The 27,298-nt window shown below is 44.7% G+C and overlaps 2 protein-coding genes across 5 annotated transcripts in view; both read left to right on the forward strand.

Moving 5' to 3' along the window:
* Positions 1-27,298, forward strand: part of LOC126568426 (potassium voltage-gated channel protein Shaker) — a 416,918-nt gene that overhangs the window by 269,705 nt on the left and 119,915 nt on the right. The window contains exon 1 of one of the 4 annotated variants that reach the window (XM_050224926.1): positions 11,132-11,274. The exons of the other annotated variants lie outside the window; for them this stretch is intronic. Within the exon in view, the coding sequence (XP_050080883.1) occupies positions 11,135-11,274 (140 nt within the window). The 5' untranslated portion in view covers positions 11,132-11,134. Of the gene's footprint in view, positions 1-11,131; positions 11,275-27,298 lie in introns of those variants that run through there. 4 annotated transcript variants of the gene reach the window in all.
* Positions 1-27,298, forward strand: part of LOC126563177 (synaptic vesicle glycoprotein 2B) — a 383,950-nt gene that overhangs the window by 42,865 nt on the left and 313,787 nt on the right. The window lies entirely within an intron of this gene.

A 27,298-nucleotide genomic window follows, 5' to 3' on the forward strand; every position in this document is an offset into this window, starting at 1 on the left:
TTTCCAGGTCTGCGTCAAGAACAGTTGAAAGAGACTTGAAGTGGCTTATTTAATCCCACAGAGGCACTAAGCGGAGTAGAAGATGGTGGCTTTCATCATATTAAATCTGACTGGCTGAGGAAGGATCGTTGTTAGTTCGGAGCCCCTTCTCATTTCGGTTCCCCTTGCGGTCTCTCAATCGACATACCGTTAAACTCGCCACTAGAGACTTGGTAATTAGATCAGATGTTAAATTGAATCCATAATCTCTCCACTTTGAGAGCTCATTCCAATATGGCTAACAGTAATATCTCAATAAGCGAAGATCAGATATGGCACTTAGTTTAGTTTTACAGTAAAAGAGAATTTACAGGCTCGCTGCATGTACCCAAAAACTATGAATAAACTAGAAATAATTTTATAGATTCTAATTTTCCTCACGATGCAATCAACTGCTTCAAAAACTCTCGTTCAAAATTAATGTGAACGAGAACAATAACATTCCGCTTCCGGTTTCGTTTACACCCTAACACCCCTCCGTTTACCGAGCAAATGCTTCCATTTGAAAGTTATAGTTTTGACCGCATTGCCCTGCTTCCGTGCTCTATTGTTCGCTTTGGCACGACCGGGTCGTAAATTTCAATCGCACTCGCCTTTAACATGCACCCGTTTGCACCCTTACCCTTGACTGGCAACTAGTCCTTGTGTGTGTATAAATGTGTGTGTGTGTATAGAGAAGCGACACATCAAGGAAAACTTCGGATAATGTATGCAAGAGAAACACCCGGAACTCGAGCAACAAAAGAAACCAAGAATGGGTGTTTTCTGTCTTTTAGTGTACACTTTAGCCGGGTTTAGGACGGGTTTTGTTTTTGTGCATTCTCGAAGAAAAAAAATGTGTTTAACCATCCCGAAAAATGTGCAGCTAAATGTGCAGGTCGCAGACGGGAACCATTAAATGCAACACCTTTTCCATTTTTCTGCTTGAATACGGGCACATAAACTTTATCCTTTCGCTCCACGTGTATGTGGGTGTACGTGCAGAGTCGTTAAAAGTTCATTATAACATTTAGCTTCATCTGCCAGGATTCTATGGTCGAAGAAAAGCCAACGAGCAAAGACGCCACTTTAAAGTGGCAGCCGTTCAGCAGCTTACAAGCGTCGGACGCGCTGCTTTCTGGGGTTTTGTAAGGTGTTTTCGTATTAGTCACGCTAATAGATCAACCTTGACCCGTGCTAATGCTCACCGGAGGGAGGTCGGTGGAGGTGGTTGATGCGATTAAAGCTGTTTGTTTATTTACTCACCCCGAATCGAAGGGGTTGCGGCAAAATCTTGCGCAGCTTCCTGTCTCGCAATCGTAATACTGGCTGCGGGTAGTTACATGCGGCTTCACACCTACACGCGGCCCGGATTAGATTCGGTTTTAATCGAACTGAATTGTTTTCTGATCCCCGCACCACTCACCGGGCGGTAGAGAAAATAAATCCACCCATCTACCCATCAAGCATCGTAATGTTGAGAGTTCGGATGTGTGCGAAAGGCAAAAAATAAAAAATAAACAAACTCTCACAAATCTTCAAGTGATGATCTTTCTTCTGGAGCGTTGAGGGGGGAATTGCCGTTGCTGCTTAATTTAGAAATCAAAATCGAAGCACAAGACTCCAACTGTGATGCGTGCACCTCTTAGACAATCAATTAAATTTGCTATCAACGCTAGAGGGCGCTGTGTCCTTCGAGCGAGCGAGCGAATCAAGGGAAAAACTAAAATGGAAATGTTTTTGGAGCACGATTTCAAGGGCAATCAGGGAAGAAGAAGCATGGGTTGCGGCTCGAGGTGGTGTGTTTATGTTCGGATGAAACCGTTCGAAGAAGCACCAACAAAAAAAAAAAATGGCCGCCGAAAGGGCGAAAGCCATTGTGACGAATTGATTGTTTAGTTCGAAGGCGTAGTTGTTGTATTTTTGTTCCCCCCGTTAGATTTGTTTGCACCCTCGGTTCTCCTTCGAGGGGGGGCCACTTGCTCGCACGGTGAATAGAAGGAGGGTTTTTCTTTTCTGGCCTGTCCCTGCCGTCGTCACCGGTTTGATTGAACGATCCATTTTCAGCCCTTTTTGCAACGGCTACGTGCGTTGCGCCGTTTTTGAAGGGTTGAGCTGTTAAGCTGCCGAGCTTCAACTCGGACAGCATTGTTTGAAGTTTTGTGCGGCGATAATTTTCCAGCAGCATTGGGCCGTTCGCGCGCCCGGCGAACATTTGTTTGAAAGATGAGACAAATTCCCATTTTTCACGTATCGTTTCATCCATCAAAAACGTCCGTTCGATCGTTTGCTCACATCACACATCCTTTAAGCCCCCTCCCTGACCTTTCTTGAACCTCAGCATCCGTTTGCTAACCATTGACAGAATGGATCAAATGTCACAGAAGCAGTAGCATTGGGCACACGTATGCAAAAAAAAAAAAAATGGAGAAAATCGCAGATTGGATCGCCCTGAAGCATTGAGGTTCGCTTCACAAGTGCATGGATACGTATCGAGTCTTATTTTTTAATGCGCTTAGGATTTCCAGTGCGTGTTGTGTATAGTCCCTGTTAACTCCGCTTCTCCTCCTGCTCCCGGCGGTTCAAACTTTGCTTCAAACTTCACCCAACCCTAGTTTTTTCATTGGAGCCTTTTGATTTGGCAGCTCGAGCGCGAGTTTGCGAGCTTCACAGCTTCAAACGAGAGTATCGACATCAAACGCGGCACAAAGTGACATGCATTGGACACATGCACACAAACACGTGCGAACCAACAGAGTGCTGCGTCATTGCGCTGTATCAGGCTCATCCTGCTGAGGTGTTGATGAGCTTTTGCGTGCGTTCACTTTTGCTTCTGGTTCCCTGTTTTCAAGTTACCGATTCAAGGCGCCTCCCCTCCCCCTCTAGGAGCAAGAGTAGAATCCGGGGGGGGGGGGGTTCACTGAAATTGTGTTATGCGGTGCCCTTTGCGATCTGCACCCAATGGTAGTGCTTAGTTTAGTTCGCCCTCGTTTTTTTTTTGTTTTGGCTCTGTTTCACTCGTTTCATTCCGGAAACTCTAGCCAGACTGACCCGGAACACAAAGCAGAGACAAGATGTTACGGCACACGTATAGATTGATTGCACAAAACCGGACCATCCAGTGTCTCTGGATGGGAACGGTTTTATGGCGTGTAAAAGGTTTTTAATTTCGGCCGGTAACGTAATGGACAGGAGACAGTACAGCAGTTCGTTAGGATCGGTGTCTTTATTTGATGCTTCAGCGCAATTCGACCAGCTGGGCAGTAAAGTAAATACGTGCTAGGGATGGAAGGCAACAAAAACGGGGGTGTCCGGAGTGAAGCTTTGAGTGAAAAGGAAAAAAAAATACACACCTACACAAAAAGGCGCCTGTGCTAACAGTTTAGATGTAGAGGGAATGTATAGCAGCAAAAAAAAAGCAAACAGAATGGATTTTTTACTTACTGAATTGCAGGCACCGAATGAAATGAGAGCGTGTAAGGGTTACCGAAATAGTATTTATGAAAGAGATTAAAAAATGTACTCTAAAAGGTTTGAAAACATCACTAAATCTAATGACTTTTTTTATCGGCGTGAGGTACCAGGCGTCTCCATCGATGATGCAGCGATCTTGTGTTTTTATTTTTTAATGTTCTTTAACAGTTTAAATGACGATGATAAGAACGAAAATATAAAGTTATATGATTGGTTGGGAAAGAAAACCCCCCTTGCATGGCTTCTATGGGGATTTTCTAGATTTCCAGGTGAATTTTTTCCGCCAAATCAAGAGCAGGTATGTTTTCCCTAGGGCATACGGTGCACCATTTCGTTTGCTGGTGTACTAGGAAAGATCTGTATCGAACTAAGAGAGCTTTGACATGCCGTGCAAGGCTTGTGGTTCATGTGTTTTACTATAAGTACTGGGCGTCTCCATCGACTTCTAGAAACACTAAATGAATGTGAGTGAAAATCAAACGCTTTGTGCTACTATCAATGCCATGCTAAGTATCATGAACGTTTTTAGAAAATACCATAATGCTAGTAGAAATGATATAAAACTATTCTTCTTATCAAGAAAATATTAAAGTCCTTAAAGTGTCAAGTAAAGCTTCTTTTATCTAAGTTAAAACACTTAAAGAATTTTTGAAGTATTCCATGCGCACCAGTCCCGCACTGAGTCATTGTTGAAAAAAACTTTAATATTTCATATGCGGCTTGTGTGTGTTTTTTTCTGCTTCCTATGCTGCTGTCCACGAGCAAAATTCTGCAAAAAAAAAACATATACAACGTGTGAAAACTTTTGCAATCCCACAACAAGCGGTCACTGCAAAACTTTCACAGCACTGCAAGGCTTAGTCCAGCTGATGATTTCTTACGACGGTCTTAGGAGCACACACACACACCCACACATTTCTTTTGCAAACATTTTATCCGTCCGACTCGGATGGTTCCGAGTGTAGGTGGAATTTCAGTAGAAATGGAGCAAAAAACAAAGAGAAGAAGAAGAGAAACTTTTTGGACCTGCTCGGGAAAAGCCAGCCAGTTATCGAGCAAGCCGTACACATATGTACATACGAGTATGGTGCGTGTGGTACGATCAGTTTTTTTTTGTTCTTCTCTGTGGTATGGTCATGGTGTCGTGACTGGGATCCGTTCAAATGCTGTGTGTAGGAAGTTTGGGTGGTCCAATCGGACGTAGCGGGGAGCTGATTGAGCATACCGAACGGCTGTTTCCCTCATTCCCAACCTAGGATGCTTGCCAAGATTAAGATCTTAAGAATTGTGCGTGTACTGATTGGAATGAGGGGGTGAGGGTGGAGTTGTTTTGGCAGTCACCCCCCACCCCTCTCTTCCTACGTGTGGGTGCCAGAACGGTACGTTCTCGTTCTCGTGCCATCGGGGTGCTTATTATCGCAGCATATCTTATTCTACCATTTCATTGCGAATTCATCCGCCTACAGGCAAACAGTGGCTGTGAGCAAGGCCAAAGACAACATCTAATCTCGGTGGCTCTCTCACCAGTTCTGCTTACTCACCCCTTTTCCTTCCCGTTCCCACCACCCCATGCTACACCACCTGTACTCAAAAAAACATTCTCCGGCGCTCGGCATCACGGATCTAATTAATGAACACAATCGCAATGGCAACAATTTCCCGGCATTTTCAAATCTCCCAAGCCTGTGCGCGTGTGTGTGTGTGTGTGGCTGGGTGATGCTGCTGCCACCATCATCGTCCGCGGTTGAATATTTCAAACGACCGAACAATTGCCGGAAGCGCTTTGCCCGATGGATTGCGCAAAGACGCAACCCGGCAATTCCAGACCCCTTTCCTCCTTCCCCTTCTTTGTACCAATTGCTCCACCCTTGCCCACTCGCTTTTCCCTTCACAAGTGTGTAGATTGGGATGGGAGCAGGCACCAGTTCCTTTGAGGTGCTATTTTAATGCTTCGCGCCGATTGCCGACCCTGAAGCAGCCACCACAGTTAAGCCGAACATTTTGTGAATGTTTGCGTGTGTGTGTGTGTGTGTGTGTATGTGTGTGCTAGCTAGATATTACTGAGGTTTCGTCCACCTGGGTTTCACCGAATCTTGCGAGGGTGTCATCAGTATGGCACCGAATGTTTGAGGGTTTGTAGATCAAAATGGTTGCTTAAGGCGAAGCTCTGCTCATTTCACCCCGTTCGGTAATACATTTCCGTTTCTTCAATGTGGAGCGTTGTAGGGAGGCCGGCAGCAAAAGGGTGGAGGAGGGGAATGCTAGAAAAGTTGATGCACTATGAGCGCACATTGAGGGAACAAACAAAAAATGGCTAATTAATCTGATTGCATGGATTTTGCGAGTGAAGAAGAAGGAAACAACTGAAAATCACTCAGACATACGCACAAGCAAACCAAGATAGGCAAGCAAAGTCAGATGGAGATTAATTCTTCCAACAAAAAAAATGTGAATGTTAAATAAATTAAGGTTCATTAAATGAACGGCTTTCGTAAAAGTGCTCCAAAAAGGATTATCCAGCCCTAGCAAGGCAATATTTATTTAAAATAAAACCACATTAAATCTTCCGTAACTTAAAAGGATTAGAATGATTGTTGTGTTGCCTACCTTCACACGTTACAAAAAAAAAGCAACATCCTGACTGCTGTTACTACTCCAAACCAAATCGGCCAAGCATAGTGATTGTTTTCATTTTGGATTTTATAATGAATAATCTATCAAGGAGGGGACGAGGGAGGTATCCACTAAAGAGGGTTCGATTGCAGTTTTGCACAACTGCTGCCGCTAGGGCTAAGGGCTATAAATGCAACAGCTTTGCCCGGGGAAAAATATCGCATGCGGAAAATCCTCTCTAGCGAAGAGATGTGTGGGAAGCGGGGTGGAGGGGAAGAGACGGCAAAGCGGATGGGAGATGGGGTGTATCTATCATATTTAATTACGATTGTGTATGCATGATTGTTTCGCGTGTGTAATTGTCTAGCGGAATGTCAACCCTGGCCATTAGCAGGGGTTTTATGCTTAATCCGCACATTACTGTCGCCGTTCTACCGTTTGAAACCTTTTTTTTTTGTTCAGTTATTATTTTTCAATACACACACACATACAGGCGCGCGTACATCATAGACGGAAAACGATCGAACGGTCAGCAGGTGTAAATTGACAAAACTGTTTGCGTGTGTTCGCCCCAACTTTCATCAGCTACGATCGAGTCCTGCTGGTGTCTGGTAGTGCTATAAATTTTATCGTTTTCTTAATGAGCGTACAGATGAGAGAGAGAGAGAGTGTGTGTGTGTGTGTATGTGCTGTAGAGATGACGTTAAAGTTCAGGTTGATTGAAAAATCTATCCTACCATCATGTCATACCATTTTAGCCAAACAAATGTAACTGAAGAAAAATCTAGTGGAAAAAAGAGGAAAAACCATTCGGTGTGCAAAAAAGGGGTGCTAGATTACAATTTGAAACACACACAAACGTACCTACTGGTTAAACAGTCGTAACTTAATTCCGCAACACGGTCGTCACTCATCGAACCGTACGGTAGCGCTTCATTAATTAATGCTTTAAAAATTCTTTATTGATTTCAAACCCAACGCGCTCGCTTGGATGGTACACACTTACACACACTCGCATAGACACAGCTGGCATCAAACTGTCCCCTGACCCGATCGCACCTCTTCATCTCGATAGTGTGTGTGTGTCCCGAATGCGATGTGATGTCGATAGATGCGTCTGTCGGCTGTCACCTTTTGTCCAACTGTCAAGATAATTAAATGTGTTTCTTCATTCTCTTTCCTTCTCTCTCTCTCTCTCTCTCTCTCTCTCTTCGGTTTTTCCCAGCACAGCTGAAGACACAGCGGAAAGCAGTGGAACGTGTAAAGCAACTAGAACAATGGTAAAATGGAAACAAAACAAAAAAACCCCTTTTCGAACCAGTGTTTATTGTGTGTTTGATTGTGCTTTCCGGTTTCCGATTTTCTTTGGCTTGACGGGCTTCTAAAGTGATTGTTGCATGTGAGGAATGATCGTGAAACGCGTAGAAACATCACAACAAACGAGGCGCGATTCAAAATTCGAAATTCTGACAGGTTGCTCACGAGACGAGTTGAACCATTAAATTGTGCCGGTAAAGTGTATGTGTAATCGCGTTTCGTATAAGAAACCGATCAAGTGCGTGCTCGTTGGCACGAGCTGTCAAATAAAATGTATCCCACATGTATCCGACCGGCCACCGATAGCCCTCATCGATGTGTGTGTGTGTTCAATAAGGGGAGGCGTGTGGTCTCGTGCCCCGAATGCTATTTTGTTTGCGGTTGTAGCGGTGCCTAGTAAACGATTTATCATCATTAGAAGAGCTGCTGTTGCTGTTAGAATTTTGGGATTTGGTGTTTGTCATACACAAACACGCATACGCACGCACGTATCATTTTCGAATGAGTGAATGTATCAATTCCACTTTCGATTGCGTAGGACAGTTTGTCGCATTTTTATTTCTTTTCTCTCTCACACACACTCAACGCCCCATCATGTCAGTTGTCTTAGCGGCTGGCTAAATTTATTATCATTTTTGGAGCTATAAATAAGTTGGCGTGCTGGTGTGTCTTTTTATTTATTTTGCTCTCTCCCTCTTGTTTTATTTTCTGCCTGATCATCTTCACACGCTGATTTGAGGTTCCTGGTTTCAATAAATGGTCAGCTATTAAAATATTAAAAAATTGTGCATTAGAAAGAGAGAGTGCGAGTTGCTTTCGAGCAAGCTTATTGCGTGAAACGGAGCCCATGTCGTCAGCGTTGCTCTGCCGGTGCATATTTATAGCAAGCATTATTAATTTATGTTTATTTTTTGTTGCTGTGAGTGTTTTCATTTCCGAAGATGTAACGGTCGAAAATCAAAATTTTACACCTTTGATGTTTATGGTCACTAAGAAAAGGGATTTTTTTTGCCTGTTTTCCCCTTTGAATCATTCGGTATAAAACGTTTCACTTGCTAGAAGCTTAATTCTACGATGCCTTGTTGAGAGTTGTTTAAGGCTTTTTTGTTTGTTTAGACGTGCAAAAAAGCTTTCTGAGCATTGAGAGCATTCGGGCACTCGGGAACTGTGAAGCGATCATAGGACCCGGATGGAATGGAGCCTGGCAGTGACGATGGTAGTTGAGAATGTTTGCGGTTAGTGGCACGTATCTGTGAGTCAAACAGTACATGCCGCACCAGGCCGTGGTTGGATCAAGTGCAACCAGTTGGACAATAATTACCATCGCCGCGGTCCTATATCTCCTCTTGTGTGTGTGTGTGTGTGTTTGATTGGCAAACAGTTTCACTAGTAGCGTTGATTGAAATGGAATAATTGTTGCCTCTTCGTAAATTCATAGCTAAAATGGGCCGGGAAACGGTAACGAGGTGGCGGGAGGATCGCTGCGAGGAAATAATGTTCATCAAGTGGCCATTTGCCTGTGTCCCTTCAATCTGGGTTGAAGCAACAGAACAACGAGGCGATAGTGTGTGTGTGTGTTTGTACGTGTTTGAGAGAGAAAGAGAGAGAGAGAGAGAGGGAGAGAGTGAGAGAGTAGCCAGGAAATAGAGAGCGAGAGCTAGTGAGCGCCACAAAAACTACCGTTACAACCTACGCTGGCCAGAGTGACCAGCCTATCTGCGAAAGCTGTCGTCCCGTGACAGGAGATGCATGTGTCCTGGACGTGGACAGTTTGCCAAAAACATCCGGTGCTGGTTAATCTGGCCCATCCGCCATCGACATCAGTGCAGTGCGCTTATTGTACGGAACCGGAAGTGCACCGACATACACACCAAGCAACCTGAATCGGCTGAATCTCGCGCGCGTTTTGTTCATCGCTACCGCTGCACACCAATCAACCCGCATCGTTGCGCTCCGAAACTCAATCAACCGGAAGAAGAATTAGCACCATTTTGTGTGGGTTCTGTGCAAGGTGAGAGCGGTGAGGCTGATGTGCTTGTGGAGTGCTTGTGGAGCCAACTGTGTTAGAGTTGAAGAATGACACGCCTGATAAGCAAACGATAACATCGCTTGTTTTGTCTGCTGGCAGGTGTAATGGAGGTTGTCTTCAGCACTCGGAAGTCTATCCATTAGCGTTCTTCGTGCACGGCACAAATCCTAAACCTAGTTTAAGCCTGTCAGATAAGACAAGCCTGCCAGTTCACATCCAGTTTGAGCTTGCTGGGGACGAGTGTAGTTTTTTTTCTTCAAGCAAACAAGTCTTCGGGGAGGGTTTTTGGAGAGGTAACAGCTTTTCGCACATTCTCGCTAGACCAACTAGGACTAGAAGCCAAGAACTCAGCAGCTGCTGTTCAGTTGGGACTCGCATAAAACGTAAAATAATTTAATTCGATTGCTGCAAAACAAAAACACTTCGCTCAACTCATCGCTCTAGTTTCCCAAGAGCTACCTGCATCGTTGATCATCATTACCTCAAACGAGTAAAGAAGACAAAGCAGGACCTTCGTGTCTTCATGAATTATGTCCAGCATTACACCTGCACATCCTTGGCATCGTGATGTTGATTGCTTTTGGTTTCTTTTTTTTCTTCTTCCCCCGGTGTAAAGTTAACGAAGATGCAGCAGCAGCAACAGCCCCAGAAGCATCAGAAACATTGCAAGTGAAAGTGTGTGAAGTGGTGTGTGTGTGCGCGGGGGTGGTTTGAGAGTGTGTGTTAGTGACAGTAGTGAACAATGGGCAAACCGCACGGATAGCCTGCCACAACCTACGCCACCGAAGCCAAAACCGAACCGCACCGTGTAGCAGACGTGCAGCGAAGCATCAACACCCGTCCCGGTCTTTTGTTATTGTTTTGCTGTTTCCGTTTGTTCGTTGTCGTTTGTTGATTGTTGATGGTTGTTTGTGGGCAAGCGGCGTCCGTTTTGAGTTACTAACTGCGGTTTCTACTTAGATAGTGTGCGATCCGTTTTAGTTTGTTTTCTTTCTAACGAATGGAGGCAACACGACCGGCACGACGATGGTTGTAACAGCGGCAGCAATGGCGACGATCGCAACGATGGCAACGATCAACCGCTGGCGATAGAGCAGGCGAGTGTGATGGTGTGCGTGCGTGGTGCATCACCTTCCGTCCATTCCGTCCATTCGGTAGCTGCCGCGCGCGTTTGACGTGTTTGTGTTGGTAGTGAGAGCGAGCGGCGCGGGCGTGCGCGCCTGTGTTTGGTTTTGGGTCAGCGGACCCGAGCGGGTGGGCAGGATGCCCCAGGTGTGAAGGCTGTCAAGCTGGCCGTGTGATTGAGTGCACGAAAGAGTGTTCGTGTGTGTGTGTGTTTCGCATTTTTTGTTTCCGTTTCCGGGTTTGCGTTCGGAGTTTTCGATGTTTGCGTAGTTGAAGAGTGTGTTTTTTTTCCCGCGTGTCCTTTTTCGATCGCTCGACTCAACCGATCGTGGCAATGTGGACTTTGTGCTGAAATATAGTGTCAGTGTCACAAAACGGGAATAAGGATAGGATAAGACCGATTTGGCGAGTTGGGAGATTCCACGCGATCAAAATTATTTCCGGAGCAACATCGCCCCCCGAAACACCGAGTGGGCGCTCACTGCTTCGTTTAGCGAACGCACCCCCGGAACAAGGCGGGGTGTGTGGGGAAGGCGCTAGCGGCACCAAGACACCAAGATGACGATGTGGCAGAGCGGTGGGATGGGCCACGGGTCCCAGAACAACCCATGGATGAAGCTGATGGGGATCGTGCACAAGGAGCGTCGTCACGACAACACCCAAAGCCAGAGCGGTTCCAACGATCGAGCCCTCAACATGTAAGTACTGGACCTGTATTGTTGTTTTGTTTGGATCTCCTATTTGCAAACGGCTGCATCATTTGTATTTGTACTTTGATTCAACATTTATTTGACATCCCTTAATCTATGCAAGGCACACACAAAAACCATCGTTCTTCAGATTTATTGTTTGAGTTGCTAAAGGAATGACAGACGTTAGTCTGTCCTGTGTAGTTCAGACAATTTCTAGCTCCAGATAATCAAGCTTAAATTATACCTGTCAAAATGAAGGCTTTTTAACAATAAATTTATGGATGGTTTCGAAGCTATTTAAACTCCTAGAATATATGGGACTTACATGAAGATTGAGCCGATAGACGTTCGGCAGGATCGGACATACATTGTCATTAAAATCTTGACACTTGTACATAGGACTACACTATCATAACTATGGTTTCTTCTTCTTGGCTTGGCTCTGACTCTTCGATATCACGTAGTAGAAAAGTCATTCCTTACTGCGGAGGAATGGTCCGGATGGGATTTGAACTCAGGTCTTGCCGTTTGAAGACCGATGCCGCTAGCGAATACACCACCGGGTCGCCCCCATAACTTTGGATTATTTACGTCAATAAAATCAGATGGAAGAGCACAGGAGTTGGGTAGTTATAATGCTTTAAAATCCTCGAGAGTTCTCGGTGTGCAATTACAGGCTCTCTCAATAGATAACGTGTAGTTAGATGGTCAGTCCTCGCTACGGAGGAACGGTCCAGAAGTGATTCTGACCTCTACATAGATTTTAATTCCAGTGGCGCCATTTATGTGTACAGAACAAAGGCCTCTGTATTCATTAGTTACTGCTTAATAATAGGTTTAGGGTTTTTTGGAGTTGTTGTAGGAGCAGCCCGGTGGTATAGGCGACAGCGGCACCGGTCTTCAAACGGCAAGACCGGGGTTCACATCCCACATCAGGACCGTCCATCCCGTAGTGAGGACTGGCTATCCAACTACGTGGTATCAGCTTACAGGTCGCTAAGCCAAGAAGAATAAGAGTTGTTTATAAAGATTGTATATATTTTTATGGCAAAACAATCTTAAACGGCCATTATATCCTACAAAGAATGTCCCATTGTGCATCCTTTAAGCGAAAAAGGACACGATTTCCAGGGTGCAGATTGATACCGTACCTTAAATTGTGAAGATGCTGCTAGAAGAATGTTTGAAGTCATACCCCGCAGGGAGGTGTAAAACAGAAACATCCAACCATTCTACGTTCTACACACACACACACACATACACAAAACCACACCTCTAGCCGTGGCATACCAGGCGCCTCCATGTGATGCAGCGAGAATGCCGTTTGAAGACATTTCCTGCCAACCCGTTTTCAGGGGTCGATTACTGACCAGTCCTCCATCCCACCCTCGGAAAAGGTTCACTAACAGCGTCTAAAAGCGTCAACAATAGCAAAAACCACCCGCAACAACTCGAAAAAGGCACCAGCGCCATATTTGCGGTGTTGGTGGTTTTTATTCGTGGCGAAAAGAGAAAGAGAGAGAGAGAGAGAGAGAAGAAAAACAATAAAACCGGGGGTAAAACAGGCTAGCTGCCAGTTGTCACGTTCGTGCCATTTGTAGGTCGGTGCTAGAGTGGTCATTGTTTTGACCAATTCCGTTTTTTTTTTCAACCCCCCAGTCATCCGCTCTTATCGCGTACAGCATCATCCAGCCCTAACTGGTTGGTTCATAGCGTTGGTGTGGTTTTTCGATATTTGTCTCCAGTTGCAGTGTGCGAAAGGTTTTCCGGTGCCGACAGATGGTCTGGCGATGGTGGTGATGTGGCTGCTGCTGCTGCTATGTGCTCCAAATCATCACCAAGCCGCTTAGAGCAATTGAAGCGTTTGTTGCTGTTGCTGTTGTTGAACATGCTGCTGCTTGCCAGTGGCTGTCCGCAATGTGCATCAGCTGCACCTGGTGGAGTTTTGCCGCGAGTGCAAACAGCTGAGATGAAAATAATGCTCCACCGGGAGTTTTGTGTGCTTGTGTGTGTGCTTTTGTTTTCACCGTACAGGTAAATATTTCATTATGGGCGGGTATTTCGTTCTCCCACTGCATTGAATTTGTTTGGTGCAATGTTTTTGACTTGCCCGCTGGAATGGGGGAATAAAAATGGGATTTATGGCTTTTTGCCGGCTTTTGTAGTTTCCCACCGATGCTTTGCTTCGAATATTTTGGCTCTTTCGAAAGACTATTCAAGCTGGGAAAAGTAAGTACAATATTTTTTGAAAGCAGCCGTCGAATTGAATTTCTTTGAATGTTTTTTGTTTTTCAGTTTTTTTTAATAAATTGCTTCTATTATTGGTTTTTATATTATTATCACCTTTGCATTGATATTGATGCAATATCATTTAATAAATCAAGCTTCGATGGAAATTCTCAAAAATTTGAGAATTTTGATAAAAATAAGTAATTTTTTTTTTATTTGAGCGAACACAGTCTTAATTTATTGTCTTTTGTTTTGAAACATTCCATTGGTAACTACGAAACTTGGTCAGGAAATTTCTATTTGGCTTCATGACCTGGAATACTGGAATTGCTAATATCACGCAGCTGGGCAGTCAGTCCGCAACACGGGAGAATGGTTCGGATAGGATTTGATCTTCGATCCAGCCGTCTGAAAATCTGTGCAGCTGTCTCACCTTTGTCATTAATGTTTCGGAGTTTAGGCATAGATTAGGCAGCGTTCCAGTTTTTGCTTTCTAATTCCTCAAATTATTTAACGTATAAAATCGTTTAAACCGTTTAAATTCAAGTTCTGTCTTTCTGTAATTTGTTGACTATGTGTTTAAGTGAGAAAACTGCCTGAAGCCATGAGTGAAAGCCTATGCTATACAATGCCCGCATACTCGAACATTTTTTGTAAATTGGTGGACGTCCGAAGTATCGTCTCTGTCGCTGTACATAAAACCATTTGCTGTCGTATTTTTACAGAATTTTCAGCTTTGGGTAACATCAATTCAACGAAGCCAGAAATGGCAGGCGGAGAGTTTGAGAGTTCTCGCGGTAGTAAAGCTTACGAAAAATAAGACTACCAGTAAGAATATGAAGAAAAAAAGAAGAATAAGTTTTGAAAATGCGGCACAAGCCGTCAAACTTAAAATAAATAATTATATAAGAAAAAGGGAAATTTAAGGATAATCTCAGATTTTCAAAATTATATATTTTTTGGAAACACATGCTTTAATTCAAGCTCTCCGTAATTAAATTAAAAAAAGTTTTAATTAAGCGCATTTTTTCGTGGCTTAAATCAAACTTCGTTCAGCTCTCCGCTAACCTAACGCGTCTAGTCTTCACGCTAAGCGACAACCGTTCATGTGTCCGTTTTGTTACATTACGTTCAAAACTGCAAAGCGCTTTCCTGACGGGTTCGGTACGAACTAGCGGGTATCCGAGCTGATCCGCCACGAAAATCTCACCGTGGCTCATCTGCAATGCGGTGTTGCGATGCGAAACGTAAGCTTCGGCACCGGTCACTTTCGGTTTCCGGTGCCGTCTGCGGCGATGGTGCTTTTTACCCCAACCGGTACGTGCCTATGCTTTTCCCGCCAGAGTGCAAGTTTCGGGCAGTCGAGCAGTTGGTTGGAGACGATTGACCACAGATGGCGCTAGCAGTTAGAAAGGATGTTTTTGCGTTGGCGATAAGCCGCCAGAGGTCGATAGAATGTCTGCAGTGCACGATTATTTGGTGCATTGAGGATCATATTTTTTAGCTTGAAATCTTGGTGGTAATAAGGCTTTTCTGCTTCAAAAAAAAAAAAACCCTTAAATGGTTTCAAAAAAAATAAATTATAACGTACCGTATTGTAGAGTTCAATATAGAGGGAGCTGCTTGATTTGATGTCCAAATAAAAAGGGCGTCAAAGTATTTTTTTTTCATATTGCATCAACCGTAATGCTTCTTATAGCCAAGATACAATAATTCAAATATCTTAAAAATGATGCTTAACATAGCCTCCAAAACAGATCCCCAATACAATCTGCTGATGCGAAGGAACAATCATACAGGTTACTTCCATCCCATTGTCTGGGAAACAGTGAGCGCAACGTTTCGCCGACACAGCGCACCAACGATTCGCTCACTGTGCACGAGCAGCAAAAGCCGAACTTATCCCGAACACCCTTCCCAAATCAGCCACTGACTACAACGATTGCCTATGCCGTTTGCTCGTCTCGCTCACGCGCACCTACTTGCTGTCTCACGCTACGCCCGCCCCGCAATTTTAAACGCGGAGCGGGGGCTTATGGCCCCGAACGCACGAACGGTCGTGACGTCATTGCGCATTGCGACACACAGCATGCGTTTTCCTCCCGCGAGACAAGCCGAACGTGTGCGAGGGTGTGACACAGGGTTTTGGGGCCCATAGCACGTCCGTCTTTGTTTGGGTTTTTCGGGTTTTCATGTCCCATCCGGCTCGCTCTCCCCTCCTGCCTATCTACTAGACCTTCGAAAGCTGTGCATGTGCGTGGTGCAGCTGGGGCACACGCCGCATTGACTTTTGGGGTGTGATGCATACAGGCGGACATTTGTTGAGATGCATAACTTGAACGTCCGAGCGTTCCTGACAGCAAAGGAGAGGAGGCGGGCAGGGGCTAGTTTTGTACAGATCACTCGAAACCACCCCCCCCCCCCCATCCCCCCCTAAAAAACCCTTCCTCTAGGTTTCAGGGCAGATTGCCAAAGACAACCGAACAAAGGGCTGTAATTACAGCCCGACACGCGTACTCTGGTACGGGCAGTTGCCAGTCAACATGTCGAAACGAATTGTGCGCGACAGCAAAACTATTCGCATTTTAGGATAGTGTTGTTTGTTGTGAAGAATGACTTCAAATGGGTTCATTAAGCAGCTCATATTCGTTTAAATTAGAATGGTCGTCGAGCATGTGATTGAAAATTGATTTTATCGATTTTCTAATGGAGGCGCCTGGTGCTTTTCATAAAACACGCGGAAGATAACCTTCAGAGCCAGTTTTACAACCACTAATACACAAACGGTATCGCGCAAGTTAGTCAGAGTTGATCGTTGAAACAGCGTACAAAGTGTCACTTCCCAATTTATCTTTCCCCGTGAAGGGTGAAACACTTCGACACGTTTTTAATCGATGGCGCCTCGACAAGGGGGAGGTTGTTTTTTTTTTAAATTGTTTTTCTATAGTTGCCCGTCCCCAGTCATACAGATCCCCGAGTGGGGGATTTATTTGGTAACATTTTTGCACGCCGGTGCAAAGTCCCCGGTCGAAGTGCTGCACTGCTAATTGAAGGGATGCAGAGAGCGTTTCGACGATGCAATTGTAAACATGTGCACCTCATTTCTTCCTGTAAGTTGCAACCCCAGAGAAGAGTGTAACACAAACAAGCATTAAATGTTTGTACAAATACGAAAGCAAGGCAGGAAAAAAAAACACACACCCTCAAACGGTTGAACCGGACTCAATTTGTTGACGGGAAGCAAATTAGACGAACCAGTCATCCGTTTGCGACGGTTCATCTCGTGCAGCTGCATCGGGGGGAGGGGGTTTTGGGTTTCCTTTTTTTCCGCCACTTCAAAGACGCTCAATGCGATCGTACTTGGGGGAAATTGTGGTTTACTGGGGAGAGAAAATAAAAAACAACACCGAATAATAAATAATGGTGTGGTCGGTGCTTGAAAATTCATTTTCATTGGAGGAAATGGGTTTGTTGGCTGTATAAGATTTGAAACAAAAAATCAAAATAGCGATTTAATATACTGAGACAAAAATCTTTCTTTCTTTTCCCCAAGAACTGCATGCAATGCAACAATGCTACAAACATGAACGCTCTCGCGTACTTTTCATCATCATCCATCTCCATTTTATTCTCTCCCGCTCTCACTCTCACTCTCTATTTCTTTCACTCACTCACACCATCACGCTACGCTGCAGATATACTTGATTTGTGTTGCCCTAGCCACTGGCGCGAAATTGATATATTTAGTAACCGTTAATTTGTCACCATTTTGGCTCACCCACCCACCATGAGCACTGTACGTGCCTGAGGTGACGACCATTACTTTGACATTGAGCTGAGGGTGTGTGGTGTGCTTTTTTTTTTCTTTGTTGTTGCTGCTACGAGAAATATTTTGGGTTGTTTGCTAGTTGGGCAAGAGATGGTCATTAAAAACTGGGGAGCGTAAAATAAAATCATTTGTTGAAAAATGCGTGGTGTCAATGTTGACACCTTTTTGGGATCAATAGCGAAAAGGGCTTCATGAAAGTAATAAGGGTGTGTAATAGGGGTTGAGTTTAGTAGTTTTGTGCTGTTATTAAGAAGAAAATATTGAAACAGATTTTTGTATTTTCTTCTCATTAGTGCACTTAAGAGCTGAGAAATGGGGGGAAAAAATAATAAATTAAATTTTTCACGGAAAAACCCTCCTTTTGCACCTCTTATTTTTCCTGTTTTTCACTCCTCTTTAACTTTTATTTTTTGAAATATTTGCCATTATTGATACAGAAACCTGTTTGATAAAACAAAACAAAAAGTTGAGTGAAAAACTAATATAAACTTACCCCTTTTTTCTTATCGTTCATCCACTTTCGTTTGAAATTTAAACCACCCCCTTATCATCGGCCACATCACACGGCATAAAATGTAGGAAAAACTATGAAAAGAGAGAAAAAAGTCAGCACCGGGAAAAAAGTAAGCAGCGTTATAAATAATCAACAAAATACGAGGACCATCTTAAACTCTCTACCCCATTTGCGTGCGATTTTCCTTACGACTCGCTAAACGGGGCGGGAGGGGTAATCTTGCGGTATCCTTCCTTTCTCGCCGTGCATTTCTGTTATGCTTTATTTAAGAATCTCTCACGCCAGCGTGTAGCAAGTGTTAACGAACAAACGGGGCTTGATTTGGGCTTTCTTTGACGCTACGCTTTTCTCGCTGGTTTCGCTTTCACCCACGACAATGGCATTAATTCTTGGAACAGTTGCCAGTTGGGTATATGCTTGTGGGCTTCCATCAACTAACTGTAACAACGCACGGTCATTAAACCGCATCCTTTTGTTTCCCGGGATTGCGAATTGCTGTTAAAAGGAACGATGGGGTGGTGGTAGTGGAGGAGGCTGGGTGATGGAGAGAGGTGGTTAAGGGTAACAAGAGCCAAAGAAATCTATTGACAAAAGAAGAACCAAGACCCAAAAAAAAAAAAAAGGGCAAAGGGTCACCGTTTCCTATCGGAATGGTGCTGGAAAATTGTACACGCCATTTGTGTTTGAAAATTGTTTCGGGTTTTATTGAATTTATTTCCTTCCTTGTTTTTTTTGTTGTTGAGATCTCTTTTCCTTCTTTTTCATCTCCCTCCCCCACACCTCGTTGGAGCGTTTTGTAAACTGTTGCCACGTTTCTTACACTTTCCGCTCGATTATACTTCCGAGTTTGGGCTCTGAACTTTGTTTATTTTGATTTCCTGCTAAAGAGGAAGGATTGAGGGGGATAAAGCGAAAGGGAGAAAGAGAGAGAAAGAGAAAATAATCTTTGCACGTGTGATAAACAGTCTCTATGGATTTTTGTTCACTGGCTGGTGGTGGTTGTAGTGGGAAAAGTTTAAAATAACTAACGGGGAAAGTCTTTTTGAAGACAAGAGGAAAAAGATTGTATGATCAGCTACAGATGATCAACTTAATATCAATAATTGGTTATGTGCAGAAAAAACATAATGTATGGCATAGTTAAAAGAATATCCAAAATGGAATTCCAAGCTGCCGTATTTGTAAGAAGAAATGAAGAATTCAATTTCATTTTCAATTTCAGTATATTTACACAGCTTGCCTTACGCCTTCTAAGCTAGATAGGATCTAAATAGTTGGGCGTATGGATAGGCGGTTTGTGGACAGTAAACCCTGTGAACGATCTTTGCACTCTCTGCCTAGGGTCTTTGGACCCTAGGCGGCTTGGATGTTAGGGGCTCTATGACTATGCCATATCCTTATCAGTAAGGGCTGATCGGAGGAAGGGGGGTCTCTTTGTCTTATGAAGAGCCCCTTAACGCATACGAGTCTCTCACAACGAAGCTATAACTGCAAGGCTGCTAACGCGGAGACCCTTTTACTAGACCTCTTGTACCAAGCTAGTATTGGGGACCCTAGACGACTGTCTACTCAGCCCACCTTTAGATTCGCTACTGATACTATCATAAAGCAAGTGGGTTTAGAGTTGTTGCGCCTCAGAACTAGAAGCATTTTACGAGCTCTGGTAACAAAGGTGTCGATATTTGGTTGGTGAAGGTGAAACCAGCATCCTCGAGGCTCGTTTGAGAGAGATCTGGTCGATAGAATAGGGATAAAAAGTAAGAGAACGAGTAAGCGAGAGGATTTTTTATTTACTAGGACTCAGATATTGACGTCACACAATGAAGAGAAACGATTAACGATTTTTTGAAGGCCAGAGCAAACGTTGAAAGAGAAGACAGGATAAAAGATTTTAATGTCGTCAGCATAGCACGAATAACACTCACCGGGCAAAACAGATGGGTCAGTAGAACACCACTCCTGCCTCTGTTGTGGAATTACATCCTCCGAGGTAGGTTGTAGCATTAAGCTACCTGACAATACTTCCAAATTTTCAGCAGAAGCTATCGCTATCGCAATAGCAGCAGAAGAAACCACTGTACCGGAGAGACCTAACGTTATCTTTACTGATAGCGCTAGTTAGTTGTAGGCGCTGGAGAAGGTTGAGCAGGTAGATGGTGCCCTCCCAAGAGCCGATTCATCGGACTGGTTCAAACAGATGGTACAAAAAAGTTGGCAAAACACTTGGAGCACATCTCCTGTGAGCCATCTCAAGAAAATCAAACTGACAGTGGCACCTTGGACTGATCCTTCAAACCACAACGATGAAAGAGTGTTGTCTAGACTGAGAATTGGTAAATACTGTGGACTAGAGGTTACAGTACAGCACCTTCTAACAGAATGCCATGGACTAAGTGAGCACCGAGATCAATATCGAGGGGACAAAAAAGTAATAAGTTTTTCGAGAGACTTCAACTTATGCATTGAAATTTGATTGTTGCTCTGTGATTAATAGATGGACTTAAATTTAGGTTGTCTAAAGGAAGAGGAGCGAATGAAAAAAGCCTCGTAAACACGTTGAAAACTCTGTAGAATGTTTTAGAATTTGGTTCTATTTCAAAGTACAAAATATTAGCTTCCAAGTTCTGCGCTCGTTTTTAATTAATGACACATGACTGTTCGCTGACTTACTGAGCTCAGGGCAGGCGCATTCTTTCCGCAACTTTTCTCCATGATTTATCTATTGAATTACTGATGTTCTTTTAGTTTTTCTTTCCAAATTTACTTATTTTTTTTGTTTATTAATTCATTTATTCATTTATCTTTTTCCGTTGTGATACATTCTTAACATAAATGCAAATTTTACAAAATTTTTATTGTAGTCTTTTCTATTTTAACCTTTTTCCATTTTCATTTGGAAAATAAATACTCATTTGCAATAATCAATCCTAAGCAGTTTTACTTCCTATTTAATCGTGCCCTCCATCACACTGACCGTACCACACCGTATGGCAATTATCCCTCCGTTGCGCAAATGTTTCGCTAACCGTTGTGGGAGGCCGTCAGTTTATTTTGTCATGCATTTTTTTTGTTTGTTTCGTCTTCCTTTGATTCCCACCCGCCCGCGCGGATGGCAAGATAAACGATATCCGTTTTGCGACGAATTGGCCTCCCCCGTGCAATGTGTAACGCAGCGAAAGATAACATAGCGAACCGAAGCAGCACTAATCTCCGTTACGGACGCTCGGAGATTATCGCTCAATCTGTCGGCCGATTGCTTTGGCGCGGTGTTTCGGTCGGTGGATGTTATTTCTTAATCATACACTCACCGCCTTCAGCCCGTCCAATGCAATTCGCACCGATTCGGTGCGCTCTGCTCGAAAGAAAAGGGGCGGGAAAGATTTCGCGGGGGGGGGGGGGGGGAAATGCTTTGCGAACGGCTTTCGCAAAACACGCGTACCCACTACACAAGTACACACCGTTGGCGATTTTCGGTTTCTATCGTTTTTTCTTCGCCTGTTTGTCGCTGTATGTAAGTTTGTTGCTGCTGTTGCTGCTTTTCGCACACTGGGCAACGCGTGCTGGGCTGGGCGAAAATCACAAAAATAAACTTTTGCCCGTAAGCCGTGCCGCCGCGTGTATGGGTGTGTTGTTTGGCTTTCTTTTTGGATTTTGTAAATGTAACACCCCTCTGGTGTGTGTGTATCTGAGCGAAACTTTTTCTTTTTTTTTTTTGTCACCGAAACACATTACGCTGCCCCACGTTTGCGATGCGCTTTCTCGGAGCTGTTTCAATTTTCCCAACACACGCACCCACACACCGATCGCTGTTACCCGATCGTGCATTGTGCTGCGGTTGCGGGCCTCGTCCGTCAGCTTAACCTAGACGGCGGTGGGTTGAGCTTCCGCCCACGGTCGGCATCGGGGCCGCTTTCAGTTCATAAAATTGGAGAGTTCATAAATTTATGAAATTCAACTCGCCGGAATGGCCGGTACATGCGTACATGTGTGTATGTGTGTCGGTGCTGTAGTGGGATGAGTGCTGGTGCTGGTGCTCGTAACCATAAATTTGACACCCGCGTTGGGCCAACGATTGGAAAGCTGTCGAAGGTTTTATGACAAAATTTTCCGCTCGAATCATGCGACACATGCGGAACGCATATGGGTTTTGTTGTTGTTTTTTTTTAAGGGGAATGGGTGCGAGATTTCTTCGAAACGATTCCAAGTGTGTTTGTTTTCCGCGCATTTGGTTGGTTTTATTATTTTGGCCAATTGTACGTTTTGAACCACTTAAAACAATGCTGGTTTTAAAATCCAAAACAGTTTGGATGTACAGTGAGCGTTAAAAATGTCTACAACAATTATTTCATGCACACCACAAACAAGACTATGTCTGCCGAAAATGTTCTCCAGTGCTGTCCTGCAGTGACATTTCCATCCCGACCAGACTGGATCCGCCAAAAACTCACTGGACACCAAAGACACGGGTACGCATCCTGAACTATGCTGAAAGAAGACGCCAATGCACTCGCCATTTTCGAATGGCAGGTGCTAAAGACTGTCTTAGGAAGTTTGTGGGAACAGGAGGTGTGGCGAACCACGAGCTAGCTGAGCTGTTTGACGGTTCTAATACCCTAAAGGTAGTCAAAGCAGCCGTGGTTGGAGAACTACAGCCCTAGACCGAGTTTCCTGGGCAGGCCAAGAAGAAGACGAAGACACAGACAGCACAAGTTACAACAGAGAGGAATGGAGGGAAAAGGAGAGCAAGGATTAGAATCATACGACTAGATCGTTGTCGTTGGCGGATCGGTAAACGGGCCTCATGTACCGGAGGTCTCTGGTAGCCAACATTTCTCTTCTATGGTCTGCAGATATGTTCGACTGCGCTCGACAAGCAGGGTTTCACATTCTACACTGCACCACAGATGATGATCCGTCACCTTAGTCACAGTATTTTGTCTTAGCAAGAGCTATACGCTGCAGATGAGCATTCGATGCAGAAAGTTCGACATTAGTGGAGACATCATCTGTATGGAAAACGAAGAAACCTTTTTTGGCGCGATTGGTCCGAGAGTAAAATGCGCCTTCTTAAACTCCTGTTATACCCAGTGAGTCGGCCTTCTCATTGTGGGGAAGTCCACAATAAATGGTGACCCAAGTAGGCGAGATCCTAAACGCCTTTGCGAACTTTGGAGTCATGTCAAAATGTACTATTTTTATGGTAAGGAAATCCTGACTATTAACAGCCATTGGAGAGTGCGCAGTGCTTCAGTAGCACTTGGGGTGTATGTAAAAATGCAGTTTTGGTCCGAAAGTCTCTCTGCATTCATCATTAGTGCTTCAGTGGACACACTAATAACACCGAAGCCAATGGCCTCCTCAGAGGTTCATTCCGGTATGTAGTACAGGCTTGTTTTGTCTAAATGATCATACTTGTTTATGAAAATGCCCGGAGCATAGGCCATCCTCGAGCGAAGATCATTTGGTGTTATTCCCTCGCCCAACGAGGACTCTGTTGTTAAAAGAGAACTGTAGCTCTTAGGAAGGACAGTACGGTTTAATGCCTATTGAGCGCTAAGATGCACTTTTAGGGTAACAAAATCTTCCTAGAGCTTGGACCACGCAGATCAAAAGTTGGAGGAAATGAACGAAAAATCATCAAATCAAAAAGAAAACAGAACATAGTAATACTCTCATATTCGTCTGGAGGATCTTGAGGATCTGAGGATCAAAGGATCTGAGGATTCCGACGATTCCTCAGATGATTCTGGGCTGCTCGGACTGAAATGATCGAATTCTGAAAGCGGATTCCGGAGACAACCCATCACTAATCAGGGCTTACCAGAGAAACAGTCCGGATAGGATAGGATACGATATAGGATAGGAGCACTGGGCTTCAACAGTGCTGCCGTTGGAAAACCGGCGTTGCTGTCATCTCCAGCACTGGATCCCTCGCCTAAAAGCTAATAATGTTTCATTCCGCCGAGCAAAATGAAATCTGCTCTGTCTCTCTCTCTCTCTCTCCCTCTCTCTCTAAATATCTCTCTTTCTTCCATCTCATCTTCATCGTCACATCTCACAAGAAAAGGGTAATGTGCATTCAAAAGTTTGACGTTGATGAGAAACATGACAACCCCGATTACAAACGCCTGTAACTGTTGACCATTACCGAAAACGACAGCAAAGACAGCAACGAAAAGCAAACCCCATCACCGATCTTGTATAGGAGGGCACACCGGGTGTGTAGCGAAGGCCCCGGTGATGCGCGGGCATCTAGAGATCCTCACGCTCACGTTTCACTGTCACTGACGGCACTGACGAACGGGGACACAAACATGAATTGACTTTGACGATCTTCGACAAATGGGGGGAAGGTGAGGGCGGGGGGGGGGGTGTGTGCTTGTAAGGTGAAGGAAAAAGGTTAAGCTGGATCATCGATCAGATACAGAAAGAGTAAGGAAGCAAGATGAAGAGCAGGGGAATGGGCGAGGTGGAAGGAAAGAGGAGATGTTGGAGGGGACTCCAACCATTTTTTTTTGCTGACGGAAGTTGCTGGTGGTCGACAAATCGTTACTTAATTCTTTCTTCTCATGCACGTAAACGGAATGTTACGTGAAGGTGGCAGGGGTGGTCAAAAGGGGGCGTAGTGGGGTAGAGAGAGAGATAGAGAGATAGAGAGAGAGAGAGAGAGAGAGAGAGAGAGAGAGAGAGAGAGAGAGAGAGTGTGCGAGTAGAAGCGTTTGCAAACAGAGACGATAAAAAAACGAATAAATTAAATAATCAGCTTTGTAAAAATTTGATGCCTTTCTTCTTCAACATGGCCGCCATAAAAATGGCTGCCCTCAATTTTTCTTGTGTTCTCGTGCACAATAACAGGCTGTGATGTTAAGACTTTTAATTGCAAACAAATGTTTTTTTTTTTTTTGTTGCAAGTCGAATCCAGAGAAATCCCCCACTTTGCAGGAAGACTCTTGACGCAGCTAAGCCAATCTAAACAAAATCGGGGCCAAATCGGGACCCCAAACAAAGCAGCAGCCGCAGCATGGGACACGGGAACCCCTTCCCGTCCTTAACGATAGCTTCCCTACTCAAATGGGAAGGGGGGAAAAAAAAGGAGCAAACTGTGACTAGCCAGCCCTCACACAACGACACTGGCGCGACATTTTCGCGGTCACGCGGCTGTGGCTGCGGCGTTAAGGGACTATTTTTATCCACCCCGTACAGCGTATTTATAGCGCGTTCGGTGAAGCGACCGAACGGATGAGCGTACCCAGATGGCAGGCAGAATGAGGAAGAGAGAATGGAGGAAGGACGGAGGGGTGTGTGTGTGTGTGTGTGTATGTGTAGTAGTAGCAGCAACCGGGGAAGGATACTTGATCATCGGTGTGGGGTATCGTACGCGCAAAGCCGACCGTTTGCAAAGTGTTGAACCGCGAAGATCAAACTGTCGCTCCGATCGGGTGAGTGAGAAACACAGATCGACATAATCATCCGGTACGGTGGTCTTGAGGGAACGATAAAAGAGGCGCGCACACAGTCACACACACACACACACACATGGTGAAACAGTCGCCGGATGCGGGAGGCAGGATGAGGGTGAGGACGAGCGGGAGTATGATCGAGGGCAAGCAACCGTAAAAAAACGAAACGATCGTGAGTGGCTTGACGCGATCGCGTTTGCCAGATGAGCCAAAATGATGGGTGCAGGTGGTGAAGTTGGGCTGGTTCGCGGTGACGAACTACGACGGCGAAGATGTTGATGATGACGACGTCGAACGATACGGGCCCGATACTCTATCAGGTGTTTCTCGCGTCTGGGGCGTGCGTTCGCTTTATTTCTAGTTGGTAGAGATTTTGGGGCTGCGTGACATCAACAAACGCCGATCGGTAATGGTTGAACGATACAACAACCTGCATGCGAGCCTGTCGCCAGCGGATTGTGTGATGCATAGTGTATAGGAGCCTTCAAGTGATGCAAGCTCTTTTCTATATCGAAATTATATCCGACTCTCAGACTACATCTGTCGATATTTTTAATAGGCATGATCATAACATTATTTAGTAGAAGGTTTTTCAACACCCAAGCTCAAACTTAACTTGCTTTTATTATAAGAATTGGAACAAATTTAAGCGAAAAGGGGTAAAGAGGAGATGCTCCAATGTTTCGAACATATTGTCATCAGAATAACAGAGAGCGCTTTTTTCCTAAAATATTCAAATTCCACAAAAAAACAAGTCGAATAATTGTAAATCGGTACCATAACCTCACTTTTATGTTTCTTACAATTGTAGGTGGTCTTAGTCGGCCATCTAAGGGTTTACTGGATTTGTTGATACTACGTAGTTGGATACTACACAGTCAGCTCTCACTACGGAAAAACGGCCCGGATGAGATTTGAACTCTGGTCCTGCCGTGTGAAGACCGTTGTTGCCCCTAGCATCGAGTTGTCCCAAGATCAAATTATGTCGTCATTTAAATAAGCTCACTTTGTAAAATAATTTAAAAAACAAAAAACAAAGGAAAAACAGATGACAGTATGAAAGACACTGTGCTATAAAGTTGTAGAGAAAAATAGTGAATGAAATGAAGAATATTTAATTTATAAAATAATCCTTAGTTTATGACAAATAGAAAAAAAAATTAAAGAAAACACATCCAACACGCAAACTAGAACACACTAGATCTTCGCAGCGACAGCGTAGCGAGACCGTAGACGCCATTAATGCACCGGCTGGATCAGCTTTACGATCTTGACCTTCTTCGGCTTTGGTTGCCTAAGAGTGTGGTGTTTGGGTGTCTGTGAGATAAATAGAACCTCCGTCAAAATACCACCGACTCGGGACAACCGTAACCGCCATTCGCCACCCAACACTGTGGCAAAGGGACCCTAACACCGGGATATATCGGTTACCGGTGCCAATTGTAATAGCGGCCGTAGTATCGTCTCATTTCGCTGCGCTGCGCTAAGCTCCCTACCGTGGCTGCCAGCTACAATCTGCCAATTGTTGTCGCGAACGCGTTCACCATCTCGCGCTAAGATTAGAGACCGGGGTATGACCCCGTGGCACCCATCAAGCGTCCACCGAGCGTCGCCAACCCGTCGTGGGTCGAAGCGAAAGGAGGAAGCGCTGGCGGGCTGTTTTTGCGCGGAGGGGTTGGCGGGTGGCGCGCGATGATGATGATGTGTGGCCGGTCCCCACTCTACGCTGGCTGGCAGGGTTTTGTCTCGGCTAAGTTGCGGATCTTGCTAGGGAAGGATACGTTTTTGCGATGCGGGTGGACATGGCAGGAGCATTAGGGGGGGGGGGGGGGGGGGCAGTGTAGCCTCAGATACATCGCCACAGTAGCAAACAGACACCCACACACAAACGGAGCGAGATCTCAGTTGGGAAAAAGTCGTGCGATAGTACGTACTCGCTACTCGATCGTCATCGTTTGTCGTCGTCGCGCGTCAACCCCGACCGAGCAGCATTGGCGC

Source organism: Anopheles maculipalpis, chromosome X, assembly GCF_943734695.1.
Source record: "Anopheles maculipalpis chromosome X, idAnoMacuDA_375_x, whole genome shotgun sequence".
NCBI lineage: Eukaryota > Metazoa > Arthropoda > Insecta > Diptera > Culicidae > Anopheles > Anopheles maculipalpis.